Here is a 15,145-nt window from a genome sequence, read left to right as displayed (position 1 = left end):
TGGCAAATTGCAGCTGATGGCTTCTTGAGCTTCTCAGATGGATCCTCTGCTGGCACAGCCTATGCGCATATGGCTCGTAATTGTGCGCTACGGTATAGTCGGCACCTTTAGAAGCCCCGCACTTGTTGCTTGAATTTCCTTCTGTGCTAGCCGCGTAGTGTGGTAGGAAGAGCTGTGTCGCATAGCCATTCACCAGCGTGGTGCAGGATCGATAGAGAGTTAGATATCGCAGGTCGCCTGGTCTTCCGGCGCTCCGAATAACTGCGGTATGCACAGCTTTGATATTCTCCCTCTCTGCGCTTCAGCTGTGCATTGATCCGAGCCCCACGAAGCCGCGAGAGCAACGCGGGAACCCACCTCATTGGAAAACAAAACCGGCCCGCCCAATCAATTGATCAGATCTCGCGCAGTTCTGCGACCTCTCTGAGATGACGCTGACACGAGCCCACAATCCAGCAGGCGGAGGTGGTCAGCCTCGGCATACATGTAAGCGACCGTAGTATAGCCGATACAGTTGTTCACAGTGCATACAAACCTCCTCGTGAAGTTACAGGGGTAGAAACATACAAGCCGACTGGATGCTATCCATGCTTACGCGCAGGCCGAACTGCGCCACGTTCGGGATCCGAGTCACCCATCATACTAGGTAAGTATCTCGCTTGGCTTGTCATCTAACTAACTGACGGATATCAGATGCGGAGATGAAGGCCCTGGGATCGCGAAAATTCTCTGCTTCGTGTATGTAGATGTCTCAAACCTTATCTTATGGGCGATATATCGCTGATGCTTAACACCGAGCTTGTTTATAAGTACGTACGCCGGAGCGCTACATCGATGCTCACTCGCCACCGACCCCTAGCTTCTAGTAATGGTCCAAATATCGCCTCCAGCTGCCGAGCTCCTCGGAGTGGTAATTGGGACACTAGTGTATGGTGCGTTTGTGACTCCTACTTGCACCAATCGAGTGCTTAGCGAAGGGCAAACTTAGGCATGTATGTCGTACTCTTCGCCATATCGATGTATTACCTGGTAGGGAGAAAGGAACGGAAACAGAAATATAGCTCAATGAAGACGACGACCCTTCTCATTATCTCTGGCAGTATACTTCTCTTTTCCAGCGTCACCACTGTGAGTGCTCTATAGGCCTGCGAACATGGATTGAGCTGAAGTATGATATTAGCAATGGGTTATCGAAATTGTCCGACTCTTCAAAGGTTTTATAGACCATGGAAATGAACCCGACGGGCCTTTGCTGTACTTTACTTTGTTGTCCGATGGTCTAGATGTCGCTCGCCTGAGTATATACATAGTTGAAGTGGGCATATGCGACTTTATAATGGTATGCTCCTCGACTCGAAGATCAACTTCGGCGACGCTTATCTTTGCACGCAGGTATATCGGCTCTGGCAAGTGTGGCACCGCAGCTGGCCGATTGCAATGCCACCTAGCTGCACATATATCGCTAGCATGGGTGCGTCTGCTTAATATATCTTCTTTCTGTGTTCTTACAAGTGGCTTAGTCTGCGGGGCATTATTCATATATAACAAGCACAAATTGGCCCCGAACGAGAATTTCTTCACATCTTCTTGCGGTATGCACCAGATATCATTAGCAGATGAATTGTATTCAACGGACTCGGACTTACAGCGCCTTGGATCGCCGCTACTCTGACGTGCACTGTAGCGTATGTCTTGTTCATTTCAAGCCAAGAATTCACGGCTGGTGCTGACGTTCTACTTTTAAGCACGAACATATACTGCTCAGGTGCGTCTTCCCGAGGACTACCCTGCTGGACTGAGAAGGCTCACCCGTCCATAGCTCTGCTGTCATACAAGGTGTGGAGTACGCAGCAAGCAGTGCGGCACGCAACAAAGTACTTACGCTCTACGGTGGCTTCCGTATGTGCCTGAATCCCCTCACTCCCCAGGCTGACTGGACACATCACAGAAAGTTGTGGCTATCATTATTGAGAGCGCTTTACTCTTCACGTAAGTCTACTATGCTAATATCCCGACCAGCACGTTCACAATGCAATTTGCACCAGGGTGTCGAATGTAATAATGATGATAACCTACTTTGGCCAATCCTTTGCAATAATCACTTCCATAACTTTCGTACGTCGTCCGCACTTCTATGCCTGCCTGCGCATCTGACCTGTGGAAAGGCGGCGCCGCTCTCGGGCATTGCATACTGCCTTATCATCGTTCGCTTCGGCATGGGTGGAGCCTTCGAGACCAACGGACCCGCTCTGTCCACCTTTAATCTCCCGTCCCTGCATTCATCGCGCCCCAGTGCCAATCTGGGGGTCGCGGTAAAGCCTGTGGCTATAAACATTACGCACGAGTTGGAGACTGATGGGACAGATGACGATCTTGCTGCAAAGACATCCCAGACGGACGCACTTCATGGTCTTGGCCAGAACTATGCTGGTTCCCAAGTTTGACATATTATTGATTCACCTGCTGAGATTTATATAAATATATGTGAAATATAATTGCCGTGCCTTTTATAGATTCTCACAGCTCGAGAGCTCGAACGACATGAGGATTTGACCTGATTTCTGGTTGTTTTCAGAAATCTGAAGATGCAAGACGTCATGCATTCGTTGAACTTGAACTTGAAGTTGCTCTGGCGGCGCCATATATGGTGTCTGATGTTGGCGCTGCCGTTGCTGCAATTCGGTATCATTTGGCCGTGAATAATCATCGTAACGTATCCCCCGTGCTGTTTTTTGACACTCGAGGACCATGCCCGTGCGGGTCCATGCTGCGTGGTTTCGGTCTTCGCTGCTCGCATCCTGATCCTGCTAGGGTTTCCCAGTCTCGTTCTATCCGCTCTAACTCCGACGTTATCGGCTGACAGCTGGTGCGTCGGAGTTTGGAACTCAAGTGCACCGAGCCTGGGGACGAGGCTGGGAATTTCCGCGCCTTCGTGGCGCTTGGCTCGGCCCCTAAGGTGCAAAAAATGGAACTAGGTTCTCAACTTGTTCCACAGCTTCGATTCCCATCTCATCGACATCGCTGATGCAGCGCCCAGTTTTGTGGCTATGGGCCTGGGAGCTACTCCTTCAAAACTCTACCGTACGGTACACACCAGAGTTCAGCATCATACTCTTTCTCTGCTCTGAGTAGTATGGCAATGAAAGTAGCCATCTGGTAAGCTACACTCTTCTCTACTATAACCTGCTAGCCCTGAATTTAGCTGGAAGCGGCGGAGGTATCGGTGGCCTCACGCTGGCCCTAGTCCTCAAGAAGTTCATGACGTCTTCGACATTCACCGTCGATTTGTACGAGGCGGAGCCGTCTTTTACTGAGATAGGTGCCGGGATAACTGTGTGGCAGCGGACACGGAGTGTCTTTGCTTCCCTCGGATTACAAGCAACCCTGGAAAACCGAGCGCTCTCTCCTCCGATGACACTGAGGAAAAGCGACACGAAGGAGCCTTTTGTGTTCCATACACTCGTTATTCCTCGTGAGTTTCTCGAACTTAATGAGTACTTGTCTGACCTGACCTCAGATGGCTGTATCGCGCTTCCTCGAGCGGACATGGTTCAGCTCCTCGTCGAAAGCTTGTATGCAGACTCCACGTCGTTCCTCACCATCCACTTCTCCAAGAAGCTGGAAGTATACGACCAAGATGGGTACGGCATCACCCTTCGTTTTGCTGATGGATCTTCGTCTCGTGCAGATGTTCTCGTGGGTGCAGATGGCATAGGCTCGCCCACTCGCAAGACGATGTACGCCGGGATCGCAGAGCACATCGCTCAGGGCGACCCAGAGAAGGCAACTTCGATCCTGCAGAGCGCACGACCGACATGGACAGGGACTCATGCATACCGGACGCTTCTGGATAGGGAGAAACTGAAAACAATCTCTCCGCAAAATGTCATGCTGGGCGGCGGTCTTTTGGTGCGTCTAACCCGCGCTGGCTCTCATGAGGCGCTACTGACTTTCCAGTAGTGGTGCGGTTCAGGAAAGGTATTATGCTACTGTACATAGCATGTATAACTCTAATATAACGTGTTTTATAGCATGTCGTCTCGTATCCAATCTCTCCTACCTTAATCAATATCCTCTTTTTCGACACCATTCCCGACGGCCTCGGGAAGCCACTTTCTGGACCGTCGGTTGTCGCCGCATCCAAGGACGAAATCGTAGAATTGTATAAAGATTGGGAGGATGATCTTCGGATTGCCGCAGAGGTGAGTCGACTATCATGGCTCGTGGACGTCGGAAGCCTTACCGACGTTGGTCGGCTTGTAGAATATCGGAGATGTGTCGAAATGGGCCATCAGCCACATGCGCGATCTGCCCCAATACGCCGACGGGCGGGTGGTGCTGATAGGCGACTCCGTAAGCCCATGTGTATTTCTTTCGTCTTATTCACTGTGACGTCGAGGCATAGGCCCATTCCATGAGTACCCATTTCGGAGCGGGCGCTGGCCAGGCAATAGACGTAGGCCCTCCATCATTCACAAGTCACCTATTCGCTCACGCGCTAGCAGGACGCCTACGTTCTCGGGCGCATCCTCGCACACCCGAAAGTCACAGCGAACAACATAGCCGAAGCGCTCAAAGTGTACGACGCAGTTCGCAGGCCGGTCGCTAGCACCGCTCTCGAGTACTCTCTGAGGACCGGCTTCCTGTACGAGTTCCACCCCGACTACCTTCCCGTGGGCACCGACATCGAGAAGCTCCGCGCGGGAGATCGCGCCGAACTGAAGAAGGTCTCTGACGACCTCCAGGACATGGTGCGTTTCCATTGGGCTGAGCTTCCCGAGAAAGAGTGGGACCGGGCGCGCGAGGCTCTGGAGAGGTTGTAAAGATTAACTTGGTTGATGGGATGCGCTTTCTTCAACGCCCATGTGTATACGCGTATGCCGTAGACTTCATCCTTTCCCGTGGAATTATGTCTAGATTTATACAGAGCTCACGTCATGTGTAAAATCTGCTCGCCTTGGACTACTACGGTACAGCATTTACGGCTTCCTTCCAGTACGCGTATCGCTAGAATCCCTGTGCATGCATACTAGAGTCAGCATGCGACTGGCGGTAAAGCGAGCCCATATTGTGGCCTGAAGAAGTTTAGCCAGATTTCCGCCACTTGACTGCAGCAAAACCTGTGGCCGTTAATGTCGACGCGTGAGCCGGAGATCACTGAGGTGGCAGGACTGTTGCAACGAGACACAAACAGAGAGCTCGGATGTTACTGACATGGTGCATAAGTGATTAGCATGCAGAGCATGCAGGGACGGAAGAGCTCACATACACGAGAGTGAAGCGGGAAAGCCAATCGCCCTGTCATGAATACAAGGTAGGCATATCGATGCCGAAGTGAAAGCATAGTCCAATACGTTCTCCTATGCTCTCGCATGGTCACCAGTTATTCCACCGCCGCCTCCCGGCCCACAAAGCGACGTGCAAGGAAGTCAACAGGGAATAAGCACGCTCACGAAGGGGGGATACGGCGACGCGACGTAATATGCAACCTGGTGCCAAATGCGGGGGAAGCTGCAGCCAAGCCAAGCAGAGCACGGACTTGCCAACGCGCCAAAATCGAGTAGCACGTTACCCTCCCAAGGATATCTCGCCTGGCTCCTTGCTCCGCTCTCGACGTTCGCCGCCTCACACATGGGAATTAACGGCCGATTCTGCCCCTCTCCTTGAAATTTGCAATGGCATTTGGCATGCTTATGAGACTGCTCGAGGTCGCAAAGCCGAAGCGCAGGGTTATCGAGCCGTTGCCAGGGGTACTTCCTTGCCGCGAAAGTCGTAGCAAGACGCAAGCTGGCAGACGGCGGGCAGTGCCAGCGGCGAATTTGGGACGCGGATGGGCTCAGGTGGGTGTGTACGACATGCCGGGCAGAGTATCACAGAGCTTCAAAGGAAAGGAGCGTGTGAGACGACACAGGTCGTTCGCAAACTGACGGAAACAGAGAGGATGAATTTAAGTTGGACCTTGGATCCATACTCACTGGCTGTGGGAAATGCTTGCCTTTGCTGAAGAGCGAGCGCCTCGCGTAGCAGAGATCGCGCCCGCGAACAGCCCGCGGAGTGGAATTCGACCCCCACGTCGCGTCCAGATGCGATGAAGTTCTTAGCTCGTAGCTGAGAAATTGCACATGCACGAGACATCGTAATTCCCTTCAGTTTTTGCACTACAGCCCACGTTTTCGGCGACCCGTGAGCTTGGTTGCATAATCTCTGGCAGATGCCCTGCTTCGTGTCTGGCGTTTCCATCATCTACACCTTTGAACCTTATACAGGCCTCAGATAGCGATTCAGCATGCCATATGAGGCCTTGAGGATGCATTCCCTGCGTTTTCGAACATGAGGCGGTCCCGTGCGATAAATGGCCGCCCCTCAGACTGGCGCGCAGCCGAGCCCCCTGAAAGCTACCATCACCATGCGTCCAACCCTCAAGCAAGCCGCTCATAACAAGCATATCCATGTAAAGCTGAACTTAGATTTGCTTGATCCGGAGAGTATGCGAGACGAGGTGTCATTTGAGGGCGCCATAGGTCTCCTCGAGAGCCACCTCGTGAATCCCACCATCGATACGCAAAAGTTGCTGCAAGACATCTTGGCTGTGCCTCGACTTCTTGAATTGTTCATATCTTGTAAGCTGTAATATTTCCAGTGTATATCGACACCATGCTCATCGCGCCACCAAGCCATGTCGGCCGAATCTTACAATGTGCTCCTAGCTTGGTTGGAAGATATATTCCCCTCTACCGCAGCGGAATTCGACCTATCGTTTCCCTCGACTCTGCTGCAGGAGCTGTCATTTTACTGCGGTTCTCTGCAGGATCCTGCTCTTGATCATTGTCAGCGCACAATGAAGCTGGCGCGTCCTGTTCTCAGTGCGCTAGCAACGATCTGCTCTCTCGAAGATCTCGAAGAAAAACCCGAATCGCCTCAGGACACGCGTAAGCCGAGGCGTGTCTCGCAAAAGCAAGCGAAGAAGGCCAAGCGTGCTGAACGTCGACTAAACATTGATGAAGGGCCATTCATCAGGCTCGGGGCTAGCGTTCCTGCGAGCAAGGAAGACGCTTTGACCTTGTCTCAAGATACTCTGAAAGCCCAGTATGCTATCCTCACAGTACGTCACATGCGACATGAGTATGAGCTCCCCTCATCACGACTCTGCCTTAGACTTATCTTGAGGTCCTACGAAAGCCCGAGCTCGCGGAGCACATCCACAGCTGCTACATGCCGATCATCGCACCTCCGGAAGAGTCGTCAATTCTCGCAGATACCCAGGACCCGGCAGAAATCGAGACCACCTTCACCACTATCGAAGTGGAGCCCGACCTCCCGTCTGCCTACCCAGCGGTGCAGCCGCTGAGGGCCGCGCTCTACTTCGACAGTCCGAACGGCTTCGGACTCTGGAGGCTCATCATGCCTCAACGCGCTGAGAAGGACTTGCGCGACGCGCGGAAGAAGGATCCCAAGCTGTTCGATATTATCATCAAGAAGCTGAAGTGCGCATATATCCCATTGATTGTCGTTTTTCGTCTAATGAGGCATCATTAGAGAGCTCTCACATGGTCATTTCTCTGCGGACAACCAGAAGCGTCTCGTCGGATCTGACAACGGTCTCCCTATCTTCGAGGCCAAGATGACAGGCGATACTCGGCTCGTGGTCAGTTCTTCTGCCTCGCAGTACCGTCACCCCACTAATCCGTTGCAGTATCGCGTGGATTGCGAACAAGAATACGGATCTGATGTAAGCACATGTCTGATCCTTTTCTGTCAAAGCTTTCTGAAGACCGGGCGCTACAGGTTGTCACGCAAGGTAAAATATAAGTCAACATTCGCCTAATAGCTACTCATCGATCATAGTACTCCGTATCTATGGTATATACACCCACGCCCAAATGCATGGTCGTCGATTCTGGGACGCGGTCTCGCGCATGGGCGGGGGCGGCAAGGAACACCGCAAACGGTATGCCTCACTTTCCCTCTTCTGTACTAGGGCGCACAATAACTGACGTCGTACAGATGTATATATCGCAGTGCGCCCCGGACACCGGGTAGCAACGTCATCCCACCTGCAATGTGGCCTCCGCCGGAGGATAACGAGGACGAAGAGGACGGACTGCAGCTCCCTGATCTCAGCGTCGAGGACAAACAGGAGGTATGCTATTAGCTTTGTCGATATGTACGTCGCTGACCTTGTCTCCGTAGCTACAAAATCTGCTACGGTGAGGCTGTTTTTAGCCGGGACTTATGCGGAGTGCTCACATTGGACGCCAAGCTCTGAGAAGTTTGTTCCGTTCTCACAAGTATGTTACAACACTCGTTCTCCACACTCATATCAATCTAAATGATCTATCGGCAGGCTTTCCTGAATGGCACGTCTTGCTCTTTCGTTGGTGGGGTGGTGTTTGACGCATGTGGGCAGGTATAATATCGGACAAAGACGTTAACCACCCGTTTTATATGTCGTGCGTTGGCTCCTGAAATTTTTCTCATAGTAGGATGCTGACTTACTTCAATGCATGTGCAGAGCACAGGAACAAGCCATCGTTCTCCACCCTGGCTCCTGCTTCGTCCTTGGTCGTAGCGGTACAGGGTACGGAGCATACTATCAAAAGCTACGGAATTCGTCGTACTAACATCCGTCACCATAACAGCAAGACGACAACGATGGTTTTCAAGATGATTGGCATCGAGCGCATGTGGCGTAGCCTTGAAGAAGGACTCACCGAGGCAACACCGCGGCCCCGGCAGCTGTTCGTCACTCAATCGCGCGTCCTGGCCGAGAAGGTCGAGGAGTACTTCAGAAAAATGATGCTCGCCGTGGACGTCGAGGGCCAAGCCATGCCACTATCTCCCCGGGTTGACACACGCTCTTCCGGAGGCATCGATTTCGGTATGGTCGACAAGGACGAGGAAGATCGACATCGTAGCGTGCTACCGCAGAAGTTCTCCGACCTATCTGACGACAATTTTCCGCTCTTCCTAACATCCGATCAGGTAGGTTTATTACTCCAAGTGCGTCGGAAATACGATATTTAGTACTTTGTAGCTTTGTCGACTTCTGGCTGCTGACTTCAACGAGCTGGTCGATGCACAAAAACGTGTCAGGGAAGGAAGGCCACTCAAGGAAGACTTTGACTTATCGACACAGGGTGATTTGCGCCGTGTCCCACACAATGTCATCTCGTACTACACGTTCCTTACTTTGTACTGGCGGAGATTCCCCCAGGGGCTTACCAAAGGATTAGGCATGTGTCGATTATGTAGCCTGCATTACATGCTAATGCCAGCGATTTTACATGTAGAACCGTCGTCGGTATATGCTGAATTCATCGGTGAGCGTCGGACTTGCTCGTGGACTTCTAGCTATTTCACTCACTATACACCAGGAATCATAAAGGGCTCCGAGCGAGCATTGTGCAGTGCGGACGGCATACTCGACAGGCAAAGCTACTGTGACACCAGCGAGCGAGTGGCAGCCTTTAGCGGACAGAGAGACAACCTATACAGTCTCTTTGAAGCCTATTTGAAGGCGAAAAGAAGAGATGGACAAGCGGATAGTGCTGATAGGTACTTTGTATCAGATCATCAATATGCGCTGTAATATCTAATTCACAATACAACAGAACACACACTATAATCCACAATTTCCTGCAGTACGGTGTCCCGGGCCAGAGGGTGGATTATATGTAAGTTAACTTCTCATAAAAAGATGGTGCGCTGATAGATAACACGCGCCCAGTTATGTCGACGAGGTTCAGGATAACCTTCTGGTTGATACTTTCAGTGAGCTCCTGCGTTATCTTGCAGTGAGCGGCTTTAACGAAAACTCCAGTCCTGCGATTCATCTGTCGGAGACCGGACGGTGTATTCTGGGCAGGCGATACCGCTCAGACAATAAGTGCAGGAAGCTCTTTCCGCTTCAACGAGCTCAAGGCGTTTATGTATCGACTGGAGGTACGGTAAAGGAGTGTCTAGGTGGCCATGGCAACTGACAAGCCGCGTTTGGGCGGCCAACAGAATGGAAGCAAGACATCGAACTCCCGCACCTTCCAGCTCACGAAGAATTACCGGTCACACGGCGGTATCGTCAAGTGCGCGAACGCGGTCGTTCGACTCATAACCAAATTTTGGCCATACACTATCGACTTCCTGGAGGAAGAGAAGGGCACGATTGATGGTCTTAAGCCTACGTTTTTCAGTGGCGGCAGTGGTGAGGCTCCTGAGTTTGGAGAGTTTCTGTCTGATGAAGGGTAAGTTAAAATCATTGTTATCGAAGTGATTTGATCCCTATTTCTGACGTATCCGTTCAGTGGCTGCACCATCGAGTTTGGCGCGAAGCAATGTATGCTGCACAATCGTATACTCGCAATCTGACCGGCTTGCTGATTGTGTCCAGGTGTCATCGTCCGAGACGCTACCACTCGCGACCAGCTGTACTCGGAATTAGGGGACGTCGGCATCATCCTGTGAGTGACTTGTAGCAGAGGCTGATCGTGAACTCACACATGCACGCAGGACTCTATACGAGAGCAAAGGGCTAGAATTTGAGGATGTAAGTCTCCATATATTCCAAGGACTATCTATCTCAATCATCGCAGGTTGTTCTGTACAACTTTTTCGCAGACTCTACGGTCGGCGCCTCACAGTGGCGGCTCGTTTTGTCTGAGCTTTCGGACTCAGAGGGTCTCGCCGTCAAGAGTCCTATATTCGACGAGATCAAACATCATGGCCTTTGTCGCGAAGTGCGTCAAGCAATCCTCGTCATCTCAGCATACGTTGCTAACACGTAATCGCCCTTGGCACAGCTCAAGTCTCTCTATGTGGCGATTACTAGAGCACGCTTGAACCTTTGGATCATCGACTACTCCAATAAGGGAGAGCCTATGCGTGTAAGCTGCTTAAAGCCTTTGCAGAACGATTCTTACTCAACGCTCTCACCATCAGATTTTGTGGCAGCATAAAGGTCAAATATCCACCTGGGTTCCAGGATCACCTGTTCCTCGTCTTGCTACAACCTCGTCTCGCGCAGAATGGGGGACCGCTGCCAAGAGCCTCTTCAGCAACAGGAACTACATGCAAGCAATGTACGCGTATCAAAGGGCTGGCATGACACGAGAGAAAACCATCGCAGAAGCTTACCACCTACGAGCAGTTGCGGAGCAGAAAGCGGAGACCAGTTCACTCGGAGACTCAGAGATGGTCAGCGCGTTCGTGCAGGCTGCGCATGCGTTCAGGACGGCTGCGGATGCTGCCGATAGTCCGCAGCTCCGGCGGACGTACTATCGTATCTGTGCTGAATGTTTCGTAACCGCGGGTGACGATGTCAGCGCGGCGAAGTTCTTCGAAGGGGCGGCCGAGTACGACCTCTCCGCTAAGCACTATCGCAAGGCAGGCTCTTTCGATGACGCTGTCAGACTGACGAAGACGTACGAATCTGAAATGGAGCAGACAGTCCTGGAAAGCATCATCGACGTGTCGAAGCTGTACTATCTCAAATCGGGAGACATCGGGTGAGCATGACTGTCTCAATTCCTGTTTAAGCGACTAACGTTGTCAACAGCAAAGCGCAAGAACTCTTTGGTTCTGTCGAAGAGGTCGTCGATTATACTGACCTCTACGGCCTCGATGCCGCACGTGCAGCCCTTTACGAGAGTAACTGCCGCTATGCTGATGCCGCTTCAGCCCATCTCCAATCGGGAAATGTCGACGAAGCTGTTCGACTCTTCCTTCGAGCTTCAACAGAGGACATAACGAACGTACGCCGAGCATGCGACTGTATCCTCGACGAGCTGTGGAAGACCTTGCCTCTGGACGTCGAGCTGTCATCTCATAATCCGCGAATTAGGAAGCTGCTGGACTTATCTGCAAGTTTAATGCAGCATGAGCTGCCCAGCATTGAGCGAGACCAGGTGTGATATCACTTACTGTGTTAATCTTTGCACTTGTACTGATATCTACTGATAGCTAACCATGTTCGAGGCTATCGTTTCTGGTCATCAACAAAATCTTATAGCTCTCGGACGCAAATTTAGTCAGTTACATCCCGCCAGCACCATTCGTTGTTTGGACCACGTCTTCTCTGCCGAAGCAATATCATCTGGATTCAAGTCGGATGATCTCGCGAAGACCTGGTCCATGCTCGAGGCCTTCTCGGTGTACACTCGCGCCCTGCGATCCATGGCGTATTCGCACCAATCATGTGATAATCCCGACCTACAGAGATTACTCTCGTTCTCAGTGACTGTACAAGGTGAACAGTACCAAGTCCACCCCGGTACCTTGCTTGCGCAGGAATTGGTACGGGTGGGCCATGCCCATGTCGGCGTCCCGGAGACTGGCATCCAAGTGCCTCGTTACATTATGCCGCGTGTCATTCGTCGGTTTTTGCAACAACGCCTTCTCGACCGTGTTCGGATGGAGAATGATGCCTGCCGATCCTCGTCGATGTGGTCACAACCATGCCTCAATTTCGCCGTCGATGAACACTGCCCAAGGGATGCCAACCAATGTCAACGGCCGCATATACTTTGGGATAATCTTCCTGCGCACTCCCAGCAGCTCTCGCCATTGATACTGACACAGATGCGGATTTACGAGGACGCAAGCAATGTTGAGCGGTGGACGGAGCGCTGGGATCAGCACAGGTGGGCCTCAAGTTCCCAAGAATAAAACATTATGTTATAATTCACTGTGGCAGATGGTGGCTGTCTCGCTTGTACCAGACTTGGCAACCGTGGTTCGGGAAGTTGACTACCACGTTGGATCCTGCAGTGGACAACTTCGTCGTCGGGAAATGGCTTTATGAAGCATTCTTTGATCATTCCCTGGATCCGACAATCGGCTTCGTACCTGACGGGTTCTTGACCGGACTCCTACGTTACATGATGCTGCACAGAATCGCTATGCGGACCGATAGCCCTCCCTACGCACACAGGATTCCTTGTATCACAGGCCCGTTCCCAGCCTGGTTACGGCGACACACCGATGGCGTTCACATCACACATGATTTATTGCTTTTCTTCAACGGACATCCTAGAGGCATTCCGATCTGTACCAGATTTCTGAGGCGAGTATGGCGCGGGAACTTATGGTGAAACGCGCTGATATATTTTCTGCTAGGCATATCATGGGGTGGCGTCTCCCGATAGACGGCGCAGTCCTTTGCGATTTCCTCGACGTTATATCCTCAGCTCTCGTCGTCATATGTCGGGCTCGCACATTTTCTGGGGTTCATAATGTTGTTCTTCCCCGCAGGTGGTTGCTGAGTGTCGCTGGATTGTTTCTCGATGGATTCACTTCTCAGAAAGAAGTGGGTTTGATTGCTGACTACGTGAAGGTCGTGGGATTCCTCTTGCGACGTCTCTATACTGGTAACGATATAGGTAGGCTCTCCACCTCGGAGGTGTTATCGATCCTCACATCTTGCAGGCCATTTATTTCCGACATCTAATCCAGCATATCTGACTAGAAGTATCTACATTGCTCGAATGTGAGTACTGGTCGATCTATCCTTTTTGACCAGCCATTAAATACAAATTTCCCTCCGCCGCTCAGCTGCCAGAACTTGTCCATAGGTCTGTCTCTGGTTCTCTTGTAGATACACAAGGCTTATGCGGAACGTAGTGGGACACAATATTCAGAATCTGGACATCAAGACCGAGATCCATCGTATGCTTCGGTCGCTTGGCACATCTGACGAGGCGATCAATCCGCATTGGCTGTATGAAAGACTGGTCGCCGCGGTTCATTGGGAGCAAATCGCAGATATTGTTCGAAATAACTCCTTCGAGCTCGCCATCGACGATATGATACAACTCGCAGACCGTAGCAGGGTTGCGAACATGCCCCTTCCAGCTGGGAACCTCCGACGCGTGGTTTACGATCGTCCAGCCAATATTCCCAGCCTACTCGTATCCGATGTAACAGGCCCAGCCTGGCCGAATCTTGTCAGGACCCATGCAGCGGTGCAGCCGGCGCCGATTACCGTCGCTTCAAGTGCGGGTCCAGAGGTTGCGTTACCAGCTGCGACGATAGGGCTCATGATTACACCAACTCCTGCTGAGGAATCCCCTGTAGCCGTGTCTCCGGATGACGAAGTTGACGGCGAGGCGACGGAAGATCTTGACGAGGCGCCGGCCCAGTTTGCGTCCTACATAGAGAAGGAGCTGGCAATTGTGCGCAGAGCCACCTTGATATACCTCGAAAGGACACGACGACGGCTGCGAATGAGCGCGTTTGGGCCTCCGAGCGCGCTCGGCCTTCTCCGCGTGCGGCACTTCAACGAATTTTTGGCGCAGTCGGCGCAGATGCCCTGGTCGGGACCACTCCACACCTTCTACCGCAAGCTGTATCTTGGGCCTGTCCCGCACATTATGGTCGCCTTGGACTGTGTCCTGGAGTACTTGCACGGGCGGAAGAGGAAGGAGACGATGCGGCTTGGCGACAAGGGCGGTGACCATCTCGAGCTGGACGCTATCCAAGCCGAGGTCAAACGATGGGAGTAAGTAGACTCAGCTTTTGACTGCATTTACGCTTTCTGACGCTCTATGCAGCGAGTTCTGTCGTGCAGCGATGCGTCTCAAAAGGTCTCTTCGCCCACAGTCCGACATACACCGAGAAGCTGATCGCGAACGACTTGAACAGCTCGTATCCGAGGTTCGGAGATTTATCCTCGCCATACCTGAGAACCCCGATAGGAGCTGGGAGGATGACTTGAGTATTGCCGTCAAAGGTATCTTGGTGAGGAAGAAGGCAGTTGCGTCCATTCAGCAACGGAAGCCGGAGCTGCAGGTAGAAGACGACCTCGATTATTCCTACATGTGCGACTAGAGCTATGCACTTTACCAACATCTATAGTTACTTCATTGCCTGTGTGTGTATTCGCACTAGTAATAGACTAAAATATGACGAATGTCATCTAATTGACAGCTCCGCCACAATCGATTATTGACACCCCGGTGTACAGTTTGCAAGACACTAGTAGGTACATGAAGGTTAATTTCCCAGTCTTCCGTTTCTATAGGAAGAGGGCCGCTTAGCGATCCTCCTTTCTTGCCGTGGTCTATTTGTAAGTTCTTCAAATTTCTCGTAGTTCTCTTTCGCACGGTGCCTGCGGCTGCCGCAAGCCAAATCAAAGCGGTCCGCTTTGACAAATATC

The 15,145-nt window shown here is 51.8% G+C and overlaps 3 protein-coding genes across 3 annotated transcripts; all 3 read left to right on the top strand.

The window, feature by feature from the left end:
- Positions 1 to 1,065: 1,065 nt before the first annotated feature.
- PHACADRAFT_203622 (uncharacterized protein) lies at positions 1,066 to 2,535 on the top strand (the record flags this gene model as incomplete). The annotated part of the gene is made up of 10 exons (XM_007389815.1): positions 1,066 to 1,128; positions 1,181 to 1,339; positions 1,393 to 1,471; positions 1,521 to 1,592; positions 1,649 to 1,685; positions 1,746 to 1,765; positions 1,820 to 1,899; positions 1,949 to 1,989; positions 2,046 to 2,115; positions 2,166 to 2,535. The coding sequence occupies 10 exons, from the start codon at positions 1,066 to 1,068 to the stop codon at positions 2,442 to 2,444; spliced, it is 900 nt and encodes a 299-aa protein (XP_007389877.1). The 3' UTR covers positions 2,445 to 2,535.
- A 463-nt stretch (positions 2,536 to 2,998) lies between these two features.
- PHACADRAFT_246354 (uncharacterized protein) lies at positions 2,999 to 5,000 on the top strand. The gene is made up of 8 exons (XM_007389814.1): positions 2,999 to 3,156; positions 3,210 to 3,472; positions 3,518 to 3,909; positions 3,961 to 3,978; positions 4,032 to 4,202; positions 4,264 to 4,353; positions 4,406 to 4,456; positions 4,506 to 5,000. The coding sequence occupies exons 1-8, from the start codon at positions 3,134 to 3,136 to the stop codon at positions 4,821 to 4,823; spliced, it is 1,326 nt and encodes a 441-aa protein (XP_007389876.1). The 5' UTR covers positions 2,999 to 3,133; the 3' UTR covers positions 4,824 to 5,000.
- Positions 5,001 to 6,676: 1,676 nt separating this feature from the next.
- On the top strand, positions 6,677 to 14,905 carry PHACADRAFT_167779 (uncharacterized protein; the record flags this gene model as incomplete). The annotated part of the gene is made up of 33 exons (XM_007389813.1): positions 6,677 to 7,102; positions 7,156 to 7,484; positions 7,537 to 7,645; positions 7,694 to 7,739; positions 7,846 to 7,948; positions 8,005 to 8,140; positions 8,191 to 8,207; positions 8,261 to 8,288; positions 8,345 to 8,378; positions 8,408 to 8,450; positions 8,513 to 8,578; positions 8,640 to 8,982; positions 9,035 to 9,233; positions 9,291 to 9,320; positions 9,375 to 9,555; positions 9,612 to 9,663; positions 9,728 to 9,731; positions 9,821 to 9,942; positions 10,006 to 10,238; positions 10,299 to 10,330; positions 10,385 to 10,454; positions 10,504 to 10,540; positions 10,587 to 10,730; positions 10,794 to 10,877; positions 10,945 to 11,498; positions 11,549 to 11,897; positions 11,953 to 12,632; positions 12,686 to 13,054; positions 13,108 to 13,390; positions 13,511 to 13,562; positions 13,612 to 13,907; positions 14,052 to 14,488; positions 14,574 to 14,905. 33 exons carry the CDS (start codon positions 6,677 to 6,679, stop codon positions 14,815 to 14,817), a joined length of 6,132 nt encoding a protein of 2,043 aa, XP_007389875.1. The 3' UTR covers positions 14,818 to 14,905.
- Between the last annotated feature and the right edge of the window lie 240 nt (positions 14,906 to 15,145).

This window comes from Phanerochaete carnosa (genome assembly GCF_000300595.1).
Source record: "Phanerochaete carnosa HHB-10118-sp unplaced genomic scaffold PHACAscaffold_1, whole genome shotgun sequence".
In the NCBI taxonomy this organism is placed as follows: Eukaryota; Fungi; Basidiomycota; class Agaricomycetes; order Polyporales; family Phanerochaetaceae; genus Phanerochaete; species Phanerochaete carnosa.
The sequence above is the reverse complement of the archived record's forward strand: the minus strand, read 5'-3'. Positions and strand labels throughout refer to the sequence as shown.

Excerpts from the sequence above, each read along its gene's own strand:
- PHACADRAFT_246354 (XM_007389814.1), top strand. The coding sequence starts at position 3,134 with ATGGCAATGAAAGTAGCCATCTG. Across the intron at positions 3,157-3,209 it reads GCAATGAAAGTAGCCATCTG|CGGCGGAGGTATCGGTGGCC; the intron begins GTAAGCTACACT and ends TTTAGCTGGAAG. Across the intron at positions 4,457-4,505 it reads GCGCTGGCCAGGCAATAGAC|GACGCCTACGTTCTCGGGCG; the intron begins GTAGGCCCTCCA and ends ACGCGCTAGCAG.